Source organism: Aotus nancymaae, unplaced genomic scaffold, assembly GCF_030222135.1.
Source record: "Aotus nancymaae isolate 86718 unplaced genomic scaffold, 86718_ANA_hifiasm-v0.15.2.pri h1tg000032l_0, whole genome shotgun sequence".
NCBI lineage: Eukaryota > Metazoa > Chordata > Mammalia > Primates > Aotidae > Aotus > Aotus nancymaae.
The window spans coordinates 2910891-2928295 of record NW_026988445.1 but is presented as its reverse complement, the minus strand read 5'-3'; the positions used below and the strand labels follow the sequence as shown (position 1 = coordinate 2928295).

General features: G+C 39.6%; 1 protein-coding gene across 1 annotated transcript in view; it reads left to right on the top strand.

Moving 5' to 3' along the window:
• PTPN14 (protein tyrosine phosphatase non-receptor type 14) overlaps window positions 1-17405 on the top strand; it is a 191116-nt gene that overhangs the window by 84853 nt on the left and 88858 nt on the right. The window contains exon 3 of the mRNA XM_021677356.2: window positions 6662-6831. Within this exon, the coding sequence (XP_021533031.2) occupies window positions 6662-6831 (170 nt within the window). The remainder of the gene's footprint in view (window positions 1-6661; window positions 6832-17405) is intronic.

Here is a 17405-nt window from a genome sequence, read left to right as displayed (position 1 = left end):
TAAGTCTGCTTGTTCCATTTTTAGATGACTTTAATTTTTGGAAACTGGGGCCAGGTGTGGTAGGTCACAACTATAGTCCTAACACTGGGAGGCTGAGATGGAGGGTCACATGAGCTCAGGAGTTCAGGACAAGGCTGGGCAACATAGTGAGATCCCTTCTTTACAAAAGAATAAAAAATTAGCCAGGCATGGTGATGCATGCCTGTAGTCTCAGCTATCTGGGAGTCTGAGGCAGGAGGATCCCTTGAGCCCTGGAGAAAAAGGCTGCAGTGAGCTGTTGACATACCACTACATTCCAGCCTGGGTGACAGAGTGAGTTTCTCTCTCTCTTTCTCCCTCTCTCTCTAGGTAGAGGTGTAGATATAGATATATATAAAACTGTGATCTCATATTGAGTTAAAATAGCAAAGTCTTTCAATTCCTTGAAACAGCTGTGATTAAAGTTGTGCTGTCCAATATGGTAGCCACATGTGGTTATGGAGCACATGAAATGTGGCTGTTTTGAACTGAAATGCACAGTAAGTGTAAAAACACATCAGATTTTGAAGACACAGTATGAGAAAACTAAAATACTCATTAATTATATTTATGTTTGAATACAGGTTGCAATGATATTTTGAACATGTTTTAAATAATATTTATTAAAAGTAATTTCACTTTGGCTGAGCGCCGTGGCTCACACCTGTAATCCCATCACTTTGGGAGGCCAAGGTGGGCAGATCACAAGGTCAAGAGATCGAGACCATCTTGGCCAGCATGGTGAAACCCCGTCTCCACTGAAAATACAAAAATTAGCTGGGCGTGGTGGCACACACAGGTAGTCCCAGCTACTCAGGAGGCTGAGAGGCAGGAGAATTGCTTCAACCCAGGAGGCGGAAGTTGCAGTGAGCTGAGATCACGCCACTGCACTCCAGCTTGGTGACAGAGTGAGACTCTGTCTCAAAAAAACCCACAAAAACTAATTTTACTTTTTGGTACTTTAAAATGTGGCTCTTAGATCTAAAATTAATTATGTAGTTTACATTTTATTTCTGCTAAACAGTGCTATTCTAAGAACTAGGCAAGGGGGGCATTTAATGGTAATAGTGAGCATCAGCATTCTAATAAAATATAAAAATATGCTACAATAACCTTGGCTCTACTTTTAACTTAATAATTGGAATAGGCATAAATGATGTAACAAAGGCACCTGAGGTACTCTTCACTATTTAAGGTAGAGAACTGCTTACCTTAGTAATAAACTCTATTTGAGGTGGAGACTGCTGTGGGGAAATCCGACGCTCTGGAGAATGATGACTTTCATAACTCTCGGCTGTCTCCTAAGGGTAAGACTGAGAGCCTTGGTTTTTAAAAGAGCGTAAAAAAATTTTTAAAAACCAAACTACAGTCCTTTGAAAGAGTAAGTCCTTATCCTCTAGTTTATTCATTTTTTCTTTTGCAAATTTATATTTTGATCTTTACTAAAAGCTGTTTACCCAAAGCTGTCACTATAGTAGAAAATTTTCCACATTTTGCTGGAGATTATAAAGATGAGAAACTTAACATGCATTTCTGGTTATCACATGAAAGTTTACTTACATGAAGAATATTTCTGTGGTTTGATTTCATGCTAATCTTTTTGGCAATTGATAATTTATGTGGGGTTTGGGGGGTACTTGATTAAATGGAACACCTCATGCCCTGGCAGATAATAGTGGATTTCTGCTGTATTTTATAGCTTGTGTAATCACGTCTATATATATGTATATTTGCAAATAATTAAAATAATCAATGCTGATTAAGAGTCGACTGAAGAGTAGACTGCTGGGGGAGATTTCTCATCTTTAAGTTTTGTGTTGCTTTGTGTCTTCATAAAAATTATAGTGTGAAACATTATTAGCTTAATGGCAGTAATGGCATCAGCATCTCCATTTTCTAGGTATAGAGATTGTAGGTGAAATATTCACCAGTCTTAACTTGTATGTCCTCATCTTTCTATATATTCTAGGTGAGTTGTACAGTCGCAGAAGAGTGGTTTTTCTTGGCTATAGGACTTGCTTCTTGGGTCTGCGTTACTCTGCATTTTCTTTTCCTGTACTTTCATAAAGCGATTGGTTAGGAAAATGAAGAGGGTGCAGTTGTTAATTATAGATGTGTCGGTTATAGAAATCTCAGACCTACCCAGAGTAGAGGTTGATTACACACAAGTTCTTTTCTACCATTATCCAACTGATGTATAGTGGCTTATTTTCCAAAGCCATTGGAATGTAATTGCATGAAGTGCTATTTCAGAGTCTGCTTATAGTCATCTTTTGAAGTATTTTTAAGCTGTTTGTGCTTGTGTCATATGTAATTCATATATTTTATGTGGAAGCACACCAACTGTTCCTTAATTTACAGCTGAAATACTGGGTAAGAAAGGCACCCTATTACAACTTAATGCAAGGTATTTTAAACTTTTGCTTCTGGCTGAGTAACTCTTCAAAATGCTTGAGATAAGATCATGGCTTTAATCCTTAGTAATTGCCAAGACTGCATCTGAACCTCTTGCAAATAGCATTAAAGTCTGTGCCATTGTTCATAAAACTGGAAAAACAAAATCCTCAAAAAATATTTTCCTTTTAATAGCTAATGTGAGGGATTATGCCATCTCTTTACAAATAAATGAACAAACAAATCAAAACCATCCCCAACTATTTTTTCATAGACTTTCTTTCTTTACAGCAGTTTTAGGTTCACAGCAAGATTGAGCAGAAGGTACAGAGAGTTCCCATATGCCTCCTGCCCCCGAAACTCCTTTGAAGGGCCCTTATTCTCCAGAATCTTTTCATAATACCAAAAGATGGCCATTTTGACACTGTAGTATCCACACATCAATCTGCCATTGAAAAACTAGCAGAATTTTTAGTATATGCTTAAATGTATGTTTCCTAGGTTAAAACGCAATATCCCAAACCAAACAAATGAGGAAGCTGCTCACATAAAAATGACATTTTAGTGTGGCTTTCCCTACTTGGTTTCACTGTAGTGCATTTTTTGTCGTTGCTTCAGAGATGTGGTTCCTGTCCTTGAGGACTGGTTCTTCTGGCTTCTTTTCTCATCATTGCAGTAAACTTATTGCAGGACTCATGGCACCAGAGCTGTGTCTTCTAGTTTTCTTAAGAAAACTAGAGCAATAAAATGGGATTCATACCTCACCCAGAGGAGGTTTCATGAGGATTAAATGAGTCTGGCTTACATTTGGTGCTTGAGATATAAACAGAACAAATATTACAGGCATTTACTCAGGTAATATGATGGGATCCTCTTGGTGTAATGAAGAAGGTGGTTTCTATTTGTAGTCATCCACCACGCTTTCTTCCACCATGTGGCAATGTTTAGCAGCTAAGCTCAGCTTCCAAAATTGAGCTAGAGTTTAAATTGGCAAGTCAACCAGGAATCAGCCTGGTGAGGTCTCAGCTGGGCTTGATGGGATTAATAGTTCCTTGGATAATATACAGGAAGTTGACTGGTGCACATACTAGTTGAAATGAGACCTTAGGCTCTGATTCTGTTTCCTGTGTAGATGTAGGAGAAAAAATGTGTGCTGTATTGTACTTTTGAGGCAGAGTCTTTCTACTCCAGAGTAGGGAAATAGCTAGAGGAAGAACAAGAGGAGTAGGGTGAGAATGGAAAAGTTACTTTGGGCATAGCTTCAAAAGTCAGTGTGGGGATGGGGATCTCATAAATGGACTTTTCTTCCTGCTAGAGAACTGAATTTCACACTTCTAAAGGTAGGACATTCTGGCCGTGAGTAGGTACAGACTCTGTTGTCCAGATTACTTGTCTCCCCCAATTCTGCCCACACACTGGAAACCCCATTTCTTGAGTAGCTATGTAATTATTTCATTGGATAATTACCTGGTGAGTCACCTTGAAATATTCTGTGTCCTTTGGAAGATGCTGTACCATGGCAATGAAAAATTTATGTCATGAGTTAGGTTTTTTTCTTTAGAAGTGGTTTGCTTTGTTATTTAGAGCTGTGGTTCAAGATTATTGCCTTACTATCATTTCTCTTGTACCTCATCGTTCTCCTTGTAAATATATGCATATGTATGTATGCACAGGAGTGCGTGTGCATCTGTAGTATGAATTTTGTGTGTGTTTTATGTTGTATGCATGCACATATATGTTTGTGTGTGTGTACTCCATGGAGTATTCTTTCTCTGAGTGTTTTCTGGGGTGGAAGTCAGGTCTGGTTTAATGATCTGGATGAATGGGAATGAGAAAAGGAAATTTGAAATAGTCGCTTTCAAGGCATAGAAGCAATAAAATTTTTAACTGTTTTTCAAAATCAATTGTAGAACATTTATGCAGTTACTGTGGCCCTCTATAATTTGAATATTACTAATTTGAATGAAATGTGGACCATAAAAATATCTCCCAAATGTCAAAACTACTTTTAGTGAAAGATAATAAATCATCGTTAGCCTGTTAAGCAATTGTGAGGCTTGCCCTCTGTTGCTCCACTCATGCTTATAAAAGGGCTCTTTTCCAACTTTAATAATTGCTGCATAGCACATTAATTACATATATTACCTAATTTATTATATGGAGACTCACTCCTAGGCATTGAAAATACAGTGGAATACCCTCATCTGGCCCTGTGTTCCATAAAGGAATTCAGTATAATGCAGAACTACTTTGGACCCTCTTCAGACAAGTTGCTTAAATTGAATACCCAAATGACTCCATGTTAATGTTAGCTTAAGTCTACATCATAGATCTCAGAGGATGCCGTCAGAGTGATGTTCCAGTGTCCCATTATCACCTATCATGAGATCCTCAAAATCTTAGTGGAAGTTTAGCTTTGTGATTTTTTTTTTCTTACATCTTTTTAATATTTATGTTATTTGTAGATGTCCCAGCTTCTACTTTGCCTGCTCTTTCTCATTGACTCCCAGATAATCTCTGGTTCATAGAGATGTCAGTAGTGCTGATGAAAAAGATACATGAGGTTTGCCTGCTTTCATTTTTTTGATGATGATGGTGGTGGCGGTGGTAATAGGAGCAGTAGTCGTGCCAGCCGCAGCAGCAGAAGGTACCGCTTATGAATGAGTGACTTACCATGTGCCATGCAGGTGATTGACAGGCATGATCTCATTTACACCTCTCAGAGCCTGTGGGTGAGAGTTGTAACCATCACCCCCATTTTACAGAGGAGAAAACTCTGAGGGTGTAGAAGGCTCAATGACTTGTGTAAAGTTACTGAGACAGTGAGTGCAAAAGCTGGGAGATGGACTGACTTCGAATTTTCTTTCTCTTCAGCCACATTTTATTTCCTCTTGTCACTCAGGTTGGAACAACTAATGGACTCACTGGAGCTAGGAAATGAATAAGAGGGTCAGAATTTATCCAAGTTAGTTTGTCTAAGTTCATAGAAATATAACCTTGGCTCTGGCTGTTGGCATTTTGCTCCTCAAGAAATGCATAGATTTCTGGTATGAACTTGTCGTTCGGAACATCATGGGGGAAAGCTGATCGAACCATTACCCCCATCTCAAAGTGGATCCATTTAAAATATCCTTTACAGCATCTGGGTCTGCAGCTTTCTGTAGGCAAGGGCACGTCTGGTTTTCTAGTAAAGTCAGAGTTAAAGCTTCATTAGAAATGTTGGTGCGGTTGTGGCAGGGATTGATCTGTGGTAGTGTTGAGGGGGCAGCCAGCTGGAGTGGGAACATCAGCATAAGAATGCCTTTGGAAATTAAACATTGTAACGAAAACATTCTTTTGAAGGCAGATTTCCAGGTGTGGTGTAAACCATTCTAGGCTGTAATTGAAATATAAAAGAATCTTCAAAAGCAGTGATCTGTTTTTTGGTGATTGTTGTGCTAATCCTGAAATCCTAGCATGAATTAATATAAAAGATGGGATTGAGTGCATAGAAGTACCTGTTTTAATCATTTAGCATGTTCAAAACGAAACTGGTTTAGGCTTCAAGTCTAAGGGTGAAAATCTCACTTTCATCTATCAAATCCCACCATAATCTGCCAAGAACAGCCACCAGGGGCTCCTGCAGCAGCTGTGAAGAGGCAATCCTTCCTCTCTCAAAGCCTGATATGGGGAGAGATTTGCTGCAGTTCGCATATAATAAAGTGGAAGAGGATGATACTTTTTAAAGCACACGGAAAGAGTGAATAAATTCTGTTACAATCTGGTACTGTGTGAAAATACTCTACAGTGCAGAAGCTTTCAGCTGGCAGGCAGTTTTGTCTTAGGAATTGAGTAATAAGTTACTTTGCAGCAGGTGCAAGAGCGATGTTGGCCTTTGCCAGTGTGCTCCATGTGAGATCATGAAGCCTGCAGGAGGCACACAGAAAAGGCAGCCTTCAGATGTTAGCGGAAGAGTCAGCACTGGCCCTTCCCTGTGCGACTCCCCTTACCTCGCATGGGCACATTCGTATCTGCAAGCACAAATAGTAGTAATGAGTAGGGATACTGCATCTGGATACTCCATGTACGTTACAGTAGTGTGTGATTGTGATTTCTTTTAATTTGTCCCAAAGTCAGATGTCAAAGCTGGATCTTGTATGTAGGCTGGGGAACCCAAGGTGTGATGCAGCGTGCTGGAGTCTTGTTTCTTGTGTAGCCTTGGGATGCTTGTGGTGAGCATGAACTGATGTTATTTTACCCTTTTATCTAGACGCACTACTTTGGCCTGTGGTTTCTCAGCAAGAGCCAGCAAGCACGATGGGTGGAGCTGGAGAAACCTCTGAAGAAACATCTGGACAAATTCGCTAATGAGCCTCTGCTTTTCTTTGGAGTCATGTTCTATGTGCCAAATGTGTCATGGCTTCAGCAAGAGGCCACAAGGTAGGTGCATTTCCCTCTGTGTTCCATATAAGGGTGTTGACTAACTGTGAGGCTTCCAATGAAGTAGATGAGCTGGTTGATTTAGGGGTGTGTGGGTGTGGGTGTGTGGTGGGGGAGAGGGTAGAATAGTTGGGGATTGTTTATTCATTGCTTTGCAGCTTTAGAGTTTTGGTTGAATCCGTGTAGCTAACTGCAGCAGTTTTCTGTAATGCTGGTAAGGCAGTAGGGATCCTGAACCAGGTAGAATTTCATCTTTAGACTGCGGGTAAAATAGGCATGCAAGAATTTAATAAAAAAAGTTAATCACCTGACCAGGCGTGGTGGTTCATGCCTGTAATCTCAACAGTTTGGGAAGCTAAGGTGAGAGGGTAGCTTGAGGCAAGGAGTTTGAGACCAGCCTGGTCAGCATAGCAAGACCCTGTCCCTACAAAAAGAAAAAAATTACAAAAACCAGCTGGGCATGGTATCTTGTGCCTTCAGTTGCAGCTACTCTGGATGCTGAAGTGGGAAGATCACTTGAGCCCAGAAGTTCAAGGCTGCAGTGAGCTGTGATCATGCCACTGTACTCCAGCCTGGGCAACAGAGTGAGACCCTGTCTCAAAAAAAAACAAAAAACAAAAAACAAAACTACCTAATTCTGTTTTGTCCATCCTTTTCCTAAAACTATCCCCACACAAAATGTACCATCATCAGACTTTGGATTTGAAGACTGGAAATTTAACTAAAGGTGGGAGTAAAGTTAAGGAGGAAAATTTTAAGAGAGCAAGAGTTTTGATGATTGTCCCTACTAAATAAAAGGAGACAAGAAGCCAGCAGTAGCGTGGAGAACCAGGTATCGGCCCCACCCAGCTGCTCAATGTCTGCTTTATCTCGGAGAAACCTCGTGCTGCCTTTGAATCGATGTTTTCCCCTCTCATCTGTAAAGAAAGGGATTTGTGTAAGTTCGTAAAGCATGTTCAGTGAATGGAATAAGTGCATTCTTTTGGTGTTGGTATAGCTCATTTATTGGTAAAAGTTTTCCGTTAAAATAATTGGGCAGTCTCCTCATCGAACGGATATTTCTGGTAGGAAAAGGAATCACATAAACCCTCTACTTTTTGCCTTTCACCCGGACCTCATCATCCTGAATGCTTGAGAAGGAAGAGTGTTCTACCTGATTTTTGTGTAGTTTTTAGATTTTAAATTTCTGATATAAGGATGCACTTGAAATTTTTAAGTACATTTTAAGGCAATATTCTGCTTTCTTTCATTCCTTTTTTTTTTTTTTTTTTTTTTTTGAGACAGAGTTTTGCTCTGTCACATAGGCTGGAGTACAATGGCATGATCTTGGCTCACTGCAGCCTCCACCTCCCAAGTTCAAGCAATTCTCATGTCTCAGCCTCCGGAGTGGCTGGGATTAAAGGCACATGCCACCATGCCTGACTAATTTCTGTATCTTTAATAGAGACAGGTTTTCACCATGTTGGCCAGGCTGGTCTCAAACTCCTGACCTCAAATGATCCGTCTGCCTTGGCCTCCAAAGTGATAGGATTACAGGCATGAGCCACTGCGCTCAGCCTCTGCTTTTTCTTTAATTTGGTTTATGTATTTCTTTTCTTTTCTTTTTTTTTGGTGAGACACAGTCTTGCTCTGTGACCCACACTGGAGTGCAGTGGTGCAGTCATAGCTCACTGCAGCCACAAACTTCTGGACTCCCGTAATCCTCCTGCCTCAGCCTCCTGAGTAGCTGGCACTACAGGCATGTGCCACCAAGCCTGGCTAATTTTTTTTTCTAACTTTGTAGAGATGAAGTCTCTCTTTATTTTCCAAGCTGGTCTTGAACTCCTGGCCTCAGGTGATCCTTCCATCTCGGCCTCTCAAAAGTGCTGGGATTACAGGCATGAGCCACCTTGTGTCTTCTTTTTTCATTTTCTTTCTTTTCTTTTGCTTTTTTTTTTAAATCAAAAGCTATTGTAAATAGATGTATATTTGCAAACAGAGGCCATGAGTTAGTTTACAGCCCAATCCAAAAAAACCTAGTGTTCAGTCTTTCATGTGATAGGCATTTAGAGCACTCTGTTGCATACCATGATTCCCTGTGTTCAAGTTAATTCACATATCCAAGCTCTTCCTGTACAAGAAATTATTAACTCCTCAAAATGTGATGATTTCCGTTGGCTTTTGAATCCTCCGAGTACCTTATATGGTGCTAGGAACACAGCATTAAGTTAATAAATACTTGCTGATTCTTGGCTCTTGGCCATTAAGTGCAAGATAATGAGTGATGAGGGTGAAACATAGACTAGAAATTAGTGCATTTTAAAAAGGTTCCAAAATGAAGAAAATGAAGTATTTTTACTTACTTCACTTACAAGAAAAAGGAAGTATTATTACTCTAGACAGACCTATACTGTAAGGCCTATTGGCGAGAAAGAGCAGTTGAAATAAAGAAGGATTCAATTATGTTCTATGACGTTAAAAGAAAAAGGTTGTTTAAGCTTAGAAAAATTAAGTCTTACAAGGGCATGGTAGTAGCTAGCTTTAGATATTTACAGACTCTTGTAAGAGGGGGCATTCTGTGTCAGCTGTGGCATAAAATTAGGGTCTACAATAAGTGAAGTCCAAGGAGCTAAAGAACTTGACTTTTTGGCTCAATGTAGGAATACAGTTTCTAATAACTAAGCCATCTAAAAATGGAACAACATTTCCAAAAGGGTGAGAGCACTGGTCTCTGTGAATGTTGTCGCGTGCACCAGGTAACCTGTGTGGTATCCTGTAGAAAAAGCTGCCACATTGGGTAGGATGTTGGAATAGATCGGTGGTTCTTAAACAGACCAGGGCCTGCTGTATCATAGTTACCTGGAACACTTATTATAAATGTGATTCGGGCCGGGCGCGGTGGCTCATGCCTGTAATCCCAGTACTTTGGGAGGCCGAGGTGGGTGGATCACGAGGTCAAGAGATCGAGACCATCCTGGTCAACATGGTGAAACCCCGTCTCCACTAAAAATACAAAAAAAAAAAATTAGCTGGGCATGGTGGCGCGTGCCTGTAATCCCAGCTACTCAGGAGGCTGAGGCAGAATTGCCTGAACCCAGGAGGAGGAGGTTGCGGTGAGCCGAGATTGCGCCATTGCACTCCAGCCAGGGTAACGAGCGAAATTCCGTCTCAAAAAAAAAAAAAAAAAATGTGATTCTACAGCTGTACCAGAATTCTGGTTGTAATGTTTAGAGCTGAGAATCAAGAGGATGTTATTATTTAAAATGAATAGTACTACTCTGGTGTTTCTGATACTCTTCCAGACTCAGGAATCAATGAATCAGTTAAACTCTAAAACTCTTTACAGTTTTAGATTTTCCAGGGAAGTAAACTTAATGCTGCATTGTTTGACTGTCAATAGTTGCATTCATAGACTAAAACAAAAGATATTTAAATTTCAAAGAAGGAGAGGTACAGAGTAAAATGTTTTGGTAGCGGTTGTTATTAAGTGTGGGATTTAGGAAGGACTTTTCGTTTTTCCTTTAGAATTTATTTTTGCTTAGTTAGCTTGGTTTATTTCAGATAAAGATTAATAAGGAAAGAATTGTTTTCCAATACAGAATTTTGAAGCAAAGTGTGTTGCTGACATTTGATCAGAAAAACTAACAAAAATTTTTAAACGTTGAAAGATACTTTAAGATTTAAACACTGGAACTAAATTATGTAGATTTCAGGTCTAACCAACTCTTCATAGCAAAGAATGTTGCAGGTTAGGAGTTGGATTAGCGTGCAGCATTTTGTTGTGCCTGAGTGTGTATGTTTGAAGCATTGCAGAAATTTTTGTTGCCCCCAAGGGGCCCTAAAACTGGAACGTGCCAAGGGGTGTCAGAGTGAGTAAAAGATTAAAAAGCTGGGAAGATAGAGGAATATGAGGAAAAAAAATGTTGTAAGAGACGAAAGAAAAGTTGAGAGGAAGAAAGGAAAAAAGGAATTACGTATATTTGGGAAGGTTGAGGGCCACCAACCATGATCAGGTGTGATTCAGCGAGACATGCCATAGGTTGTAGGCTTACAGACTAGAGAATAAAGGAGACCTGGTTTGGACAAAATAACATTTTTAAATGCTCGAGTTTTCTCAGTGTGGTGTTGGAGATGGACGGATGAGCTGAAGTGAAGAATGCTACAGTCCTTAAGAGCCTTTGGGAATCTCAGCCTTCTTGGGAGGTTTTAGCAGCATCTGAGGTCTGAACCGAATATTGAAACTGCCTTCCAGGCAGCTCAGCCAAGGGGAAGCAGTGGTGGTGGGGCAGGATTCCAGAGGAATGTTTCACAGAAGGCCCCAACAACATTCATTAGGATCGGGTTAATGACTAACTCTCCAGCCATCTGCTGTTATCCCAGTTACCAGGCATCTCAGGTGGAGATGGGCTTTGGCATCTCTGAGAGCACCTGGGATCTGCAGTGTCTGACACAAAACAGTTAGTCTTTGTGATGCCCTGCAGAGTAAGATATTTGCATAGATTAGAAATAGAAATCTGTCTTTCATTTTCGGGCAGCCCGTTGGAGGAGGCAACCATTCAACCATCTGTGCTGAAAAAATAAGCCTTTGTCTGGAGCCAACCAAACTTGTTTTCACCCAACACATGTTTGCAATGGTTTGGCTACTTCTGTTCGAGAACAGGTTCTATAGCGTTAGTCGTGACCAGCCATTTCTTTGAACAAAGACAAAGAGTCTAGATTAGTACTCTGGTTGGTTTTTCTTTTCTTTTCTTTCTTTCTTTCTTTTTTCTTTTTTTGCTGTGTATGTGAACCTATATATATATGTATATCAAGACACATAGGAGTAAAAGGAGGATATATTTAAAAGCTGTTTACTTAATTTATTGTCCCCAGAGAATCCCGCCCATGGAAATTTTTAGGTCAATAATATATTCAGAACAACATAACAAAAATTTGAGAATGAGAATGATATTGATTGACAATTGTTTAATAAAGTGATTGACTTTATTAAAATTGTCAAGTCCAAATTGGTTTAAATTAGAAAATTAGGAAGCACTGCTTTTTGACATTAATTTGACATACTGTGTCTCATCTGCTAGATATGACTTTTGAGGGGCAAGTCCCTTCATAAGTGAGGGAAATCTGCCAAGACACTGTGATTGTGTTGGATAAGAAATAGATAACTCAGGCCCTACTTTAAGGTGTTAATTGAATGAGAAAACGAAAGATAGTAAAAGGAAAATACACCGGGCGGGGGGTGGGGGGGTACAAATAAAAGGAAAAAGGAAGAAATCCCTTGATATTGTCATAGAAGTGTTAAAAGAAAACTAGTGAAAAGGACACACTCTCTAGACAGATGGGGGGATGAGTCATGAAACCATAGGATTTAAAGAGATTAAGAACCACCGAGTTTGTTAACCCCACTCCAAACTGTTAAGATATATGACCTTGGGGCTTTGAAAATGTTAGTTTTCCCCCGTTGGTTAAAATGACTCAAGGGATGGGACCACTGTAATGTTTTCCATTTTGCTTTGCTTCTCAGATTCCTTTTTGCCAGCTTTTCTGTCCAGCAAAGGGACTCTTGCTTGCAGTTCATCTTCCGCAGCATGTTCTCCTGACTCAAAGGAAAGATTTTTGTAATGTGTTTTAATCATTTGCATAGCAACAGGCTCATTATAAACACATGGTTTTCACATTTTTCTGGACACGGAAAGAAAAAAGATGGCTTGTGAGAGGTGGAGAAATTCTTATTCAAACAGAAGGATACTTAATAATAGCCAGGAAAGCCAGAAAATCGCCAGCCAAGATCACTGCTTTTACTTTAGGCCTGGGTTTTTTCCAAGTCTTTCTCAAGCAAGGAAGTCCCTCTTTAATTTCTTCAACACTAAGGAGAAAACTTTTAAAAGAAAAGGTAATTTTTGAAGCGTGAATTTAGGCTATAAACTTCTAAGTTGCTGAGTGCATGCATGGTTTCTAAAATTTTAAATTGTGAGTTTTTTTTTTTTAACCAAAACATGTTTGTCTTTGCATTACTCACTGTTGAATGTTATGTTTGCACAGTGCACAGGAGCTTCTAATTGTCCTAATGAGGTCGGATAACATGTCCTCCTTTTCCAGGACATCTTAGTAGCTTCCCTGCTCGGGTGGGGCTGTCCATCCTATTAATGATGAGCACTCTACAGAATTAACAGAGTGCAACTACTGCTGTAGCCAACGGTCGCTGCATTTGCCAAGGAAGATTTTAGTGTACTCTCGTACATCTGGCGGAGACATCAGGTCCACAGGACCTGTTCCAAGTACCCTCTGTCTAGTGGGTGCTGCCTCTGTTTTCTGTGCTTCCCAGCCGTTACGGGCATCCCCTACTCTTAGGATCAGTGGTCTATTGTACATCTCCCAGTTCTTCCAAAGTCCTGGGCTGCCAGGCTGTATTCTAGCCAGCCAGCTAAAACTGCCTAGCAATTATCACCAGGAGGATTTTAAAAATACTTAATCTCTGTATGGGCTTGCATGGAGCATTCTTAAATGTTAAAGATAGTACCTGTCTGGGAAGAACTAACTGGAAAAGTTGTCTTTCAACCAACTGAGAATACGTGCCCACATTTAAAGCTGTGCTATTTAGGCACCAGAAGGAGGGTAAGTGCATTTTTGTGTGTGAAGTAAGGGACAAGGGAGTTAGGTTAATGCATTTTTGGACAATGATGGGAATCCCCTTTTTCCAGTTACACATTTGGGCCTATGGCATATTGATGGGAAAGCCAGGCTAGGTGAGGCTCTGTATCTTCGTAAGGGTTAAAATGGTGTTTTGGTATGTGCGTGTGTGTGCTTAAATTAGGTTTCAGGAAGTAGTCCCAGTGACCTTACAATAGCTTTCTTCACCTTTTCTTTCTTGTAAATACCAATACTTTTCCCCCTTAGACTCCTGCAATCTGCCTTGTGTGCTGTTGTAAACGAGTTAGTGTTCAACCAGTGTTTAAAGTGTCTCTTTTAAAAGCTCTAATTAGGGTAGTATTTCCATTTCCTTTTACAATGCCCTTGATTTTGTTCCACCAGTTCTTTTAGTTCTTTTATTATTTTGAAATATCATTTTAATGGATATTTAAAGTTTACCCGTGGGCTGGGATGTAGGGACTCCCTTCAAGTCTTAAGATTCAGCATGAATTCCCTGTGAATAATATAATTTGCTGAGAATAGCAAATTCTTCTCCTGGCCAGCGCCAGCTAGTGAATGGGAAATTGTTCTTTTTATGTTGGTTATTGAGAATGGAATTATTTCTGCTAGATATTTTAGATATTTTAAGACGCAGTTGATATTGGGATCTAATCTCAGACATTCTGCGTGGTTAATGTAATGTACAATGTGATGAGAGAAGATGGCTGTCTGCAATAAACAGTGCAACCTGGGAGGGAAGAAGAATTATTTTCCCCAAATGAGATAAGTTGGTTGTCATTTGCATTGCTTTTCTTTTAACCTTTATTATTTATTTATTTTGAGACAGAGTTTCGCTCTCGTTACCCAGGCTGGAGTGCAATGGCGCGATCTCGGCTCACTGCAACCTCTGCCTCCTGGGTTCAGGCAGTTCTCCTGCCTCAGCCTCCTGAGTAGCTGGGATTACAGGCACGCGCCACCATGCCCAGCTAGTTTTTTGTATTTTTTTTAGAGACGGGGTTTCACCATGTTGACCAGGATGGTCTCGATCTCTTGACCTCGTGATCCACCCGCCTCGGCCTCCCAAAGTACTGGGATTACAGGCGTGAGCCACCGTGCCCGGCCTTAACCTTTATTAAGTATCTATTCTGTGTTAGACGTTTTGCTAGTCAGTGGTAATGCAGTAAGGAACAGGTCTCAACTCCCCACCTCTCACTCACTCCCACCACAGAGCTATATCTCAAGCAGCTTTTACTTCATTTCTGTGTATTTGATTTACTAGAGATTTGTTTGAATTTGTCTTTAAAGTCTACATTGCTGACCCTGTTTACTTCCAGGAGAAGGCTATGCCATTGATTTGGTGAAACCCAGTGCAAATGTCTCCTGGGACCAGGACCAGCTTCATGGGTCTGTGACCTGTGCGGTTAGTTGCACGGTACCCCGTGCTCAGAAGTGCCCTGTAGTTGGTTTAGTGCTCTGCTGTTGCCATCCTGAAATTTTTGGTTTTTGAACAGTAGACCCTGCATTTTCATTTTGTACTAGACTCTGCAAATTAAGTAACCAGCCCTTCCCCGGACAGCCTTCTGTTCCTCATACATCCATCTCTGTTCATTTTGTTGTTATCTTGTGATTTACTCTTAAATATCGGTGGATTTACTGACTTGAATCTACTGTTATGGGTGTGATCAAAGAGAAAAAGTAAATTTAAAATACCCTCAGGGGAACAAAAATAAAATTTATACTATCTTTGCAAATAAGAAAATAGAAATGCAGCCCTGGTAACCATTTTTGCTCCTGGACCTGACTCACTGGGAAATCCTCACAGGAATTGGGAAGGTGGTATAAAGTCAATTTGATTTCTTTTAGGAAAGCTGATTGGATTAGCTTGTCTTGATCCTCAGCTAGGCTTTTCTTATGTTTTACTGTGAAGAAGATGACTCTTAAGAAAGTTTATACTTTTATTAATGAAATCAAGACTATACAGTAGGTGCCTTCTTCGTTGTACAAGTTGTTCAGATGCAAGAAGTTGCTTCTTGTTTGTTTTTTGGCTCTTAAGAAAAAGATATGGTTTGAAAGATACGCAGTTAGGTAGTAGCTATTGAGGCAAACTACTGCTACTAGAACGTGAAGTATAGACAAATAAGATGAAGTTAACTGTAAACATTATCTTAGCTGTTTCTCTGATATTCTTTCCCTTTAGGGAAAACAAGTAGGAAAATAAATCAGTGTTCTTTTGTAATATCACTTGGCATAACTTATTATTTATTGTAGGTGCTTTATAATCAAGACAAAACTCAGAACTTCAAAACGAAATAAATCAGAGGCATTAGTCATATTTCAAAAGGAGTCTTCATGTCACGTTTGTATTCTTTAATGCATCTAAGATGTTTGAGACTCTTTATAAAGCAAGATATGCTTATATGTATGTTTTAACCATTAGATAAGCAAAGTTTACAAAAAAAAAAAAAAAACAGGTCGAGTATCCCTAATTCAAAAATTCAAAATCCATAATGCACCAAAATTGAAAACTTTTTGAGTGTCGACATGATGCTCAAAGGAAATGCTCATTGAAGCATTTAGGATTTCTGATTTTTGGTTGAGAGATGCTCTCCTGGGTAAGTATATAATGCAAATATTTCAAAATCTGAAATCCTAAACATTTCTGGTCCCTAACATTTTGGATAAGTATACTTCAAAGAAACTTTGGCCTTTAAAGTGATAATTTTATTATTATTATTATTATTTTTTTTTTGAGACGGAGTTTCACTCTTGTTACCCAGGCTGGAGTGCAATGGCGCTATCTCGGCTCACCACAACCTCCGCCTCCTGGGTTCAGGCAATTCTTCTGCCTCAACCTCCTGAATAGCTGAGATTACAGGCACACGCCACCATGCCCAGCTAATTTTTTGTATTTTTAGTAGAGACGGGGTTTCACCATGTTGACCAGGATGGTCTCGATCTCTTGCCCTCGTGATCCACCCGCCTCGGCCTCCCAAAGTGCTGGGATTACAGGCGTGAGCCACCGCGCCTGGCCTTTGATAATTTTATCATTACATATTTAAATCATACAATTAATGTGTTTATTAGTATTTGATCTATTTGGAACTTTTCTCAAAAGCAAACAAAAATAATGTGTTTCTGATGAGCTATTTCGAAAATAATTTCTTAAGTAGAGGTACTTGATTTTTATCCTTTGTGAATTCCTTGATTTTCAAAGATACATTAATTCATTTCTTCATTCATTCATTGATTCCAAATTGTTCTTTATTAGTGTTACATTGCAGGATTGAGAAAGATTACACAATTCAATCCATAAAATAATAAAGGTTTGTAATAGAGCATGAGTTAAAATGTTCAATGTCTACTTTTTCTAAAGCTTGGGTAGAATATGATGATGCCATGTTGTAGTGTTTACCTTTAACAAAGGTGTGAAGCGGGGAATAAACAACAGAAGCTGTGTGCAGAGGTGTTTTGTCATGCAAGAGGCATGCAGCTGTGCCTTGTAAATTTTTAAGAGACATCTGCTTCCCCATAAAGGATTCTTAAGATTGAAGGGGTGTCATTATAATGGGTGGGATTGAGGATGTTGTGTTAATTTCAAAATAAATAAATTTTTTAAAAATCCTTTTTTAAAAAAACTCAAGGTTGGAGGAGGTGTAAAAATAGATGTTTTGGAATTCTTTGCTCTACCATTTTCCTGAATATCAGCATTGGGACATTGAGTTGCTGTGGAGTGGGTGGGGAGAGAGGAGGGAAGTCTCAAGTGTGCTATATCCACACGTTAAAGAAACTCACAGTGTCTGAGCAGCAGCAGAATCTAGAAAGCACAAGAATCCCAAACCTCAGAACCTTCCCGGCCTGAGGATATTATAGTTCTGTGTGGTGCTGTGGAAAAATGTATTTGCGTTCCATCACCAGATATAAGGTAACAGTAGTAGTCATGGTAGCAGCTAACATTTATGTGCAAGGTC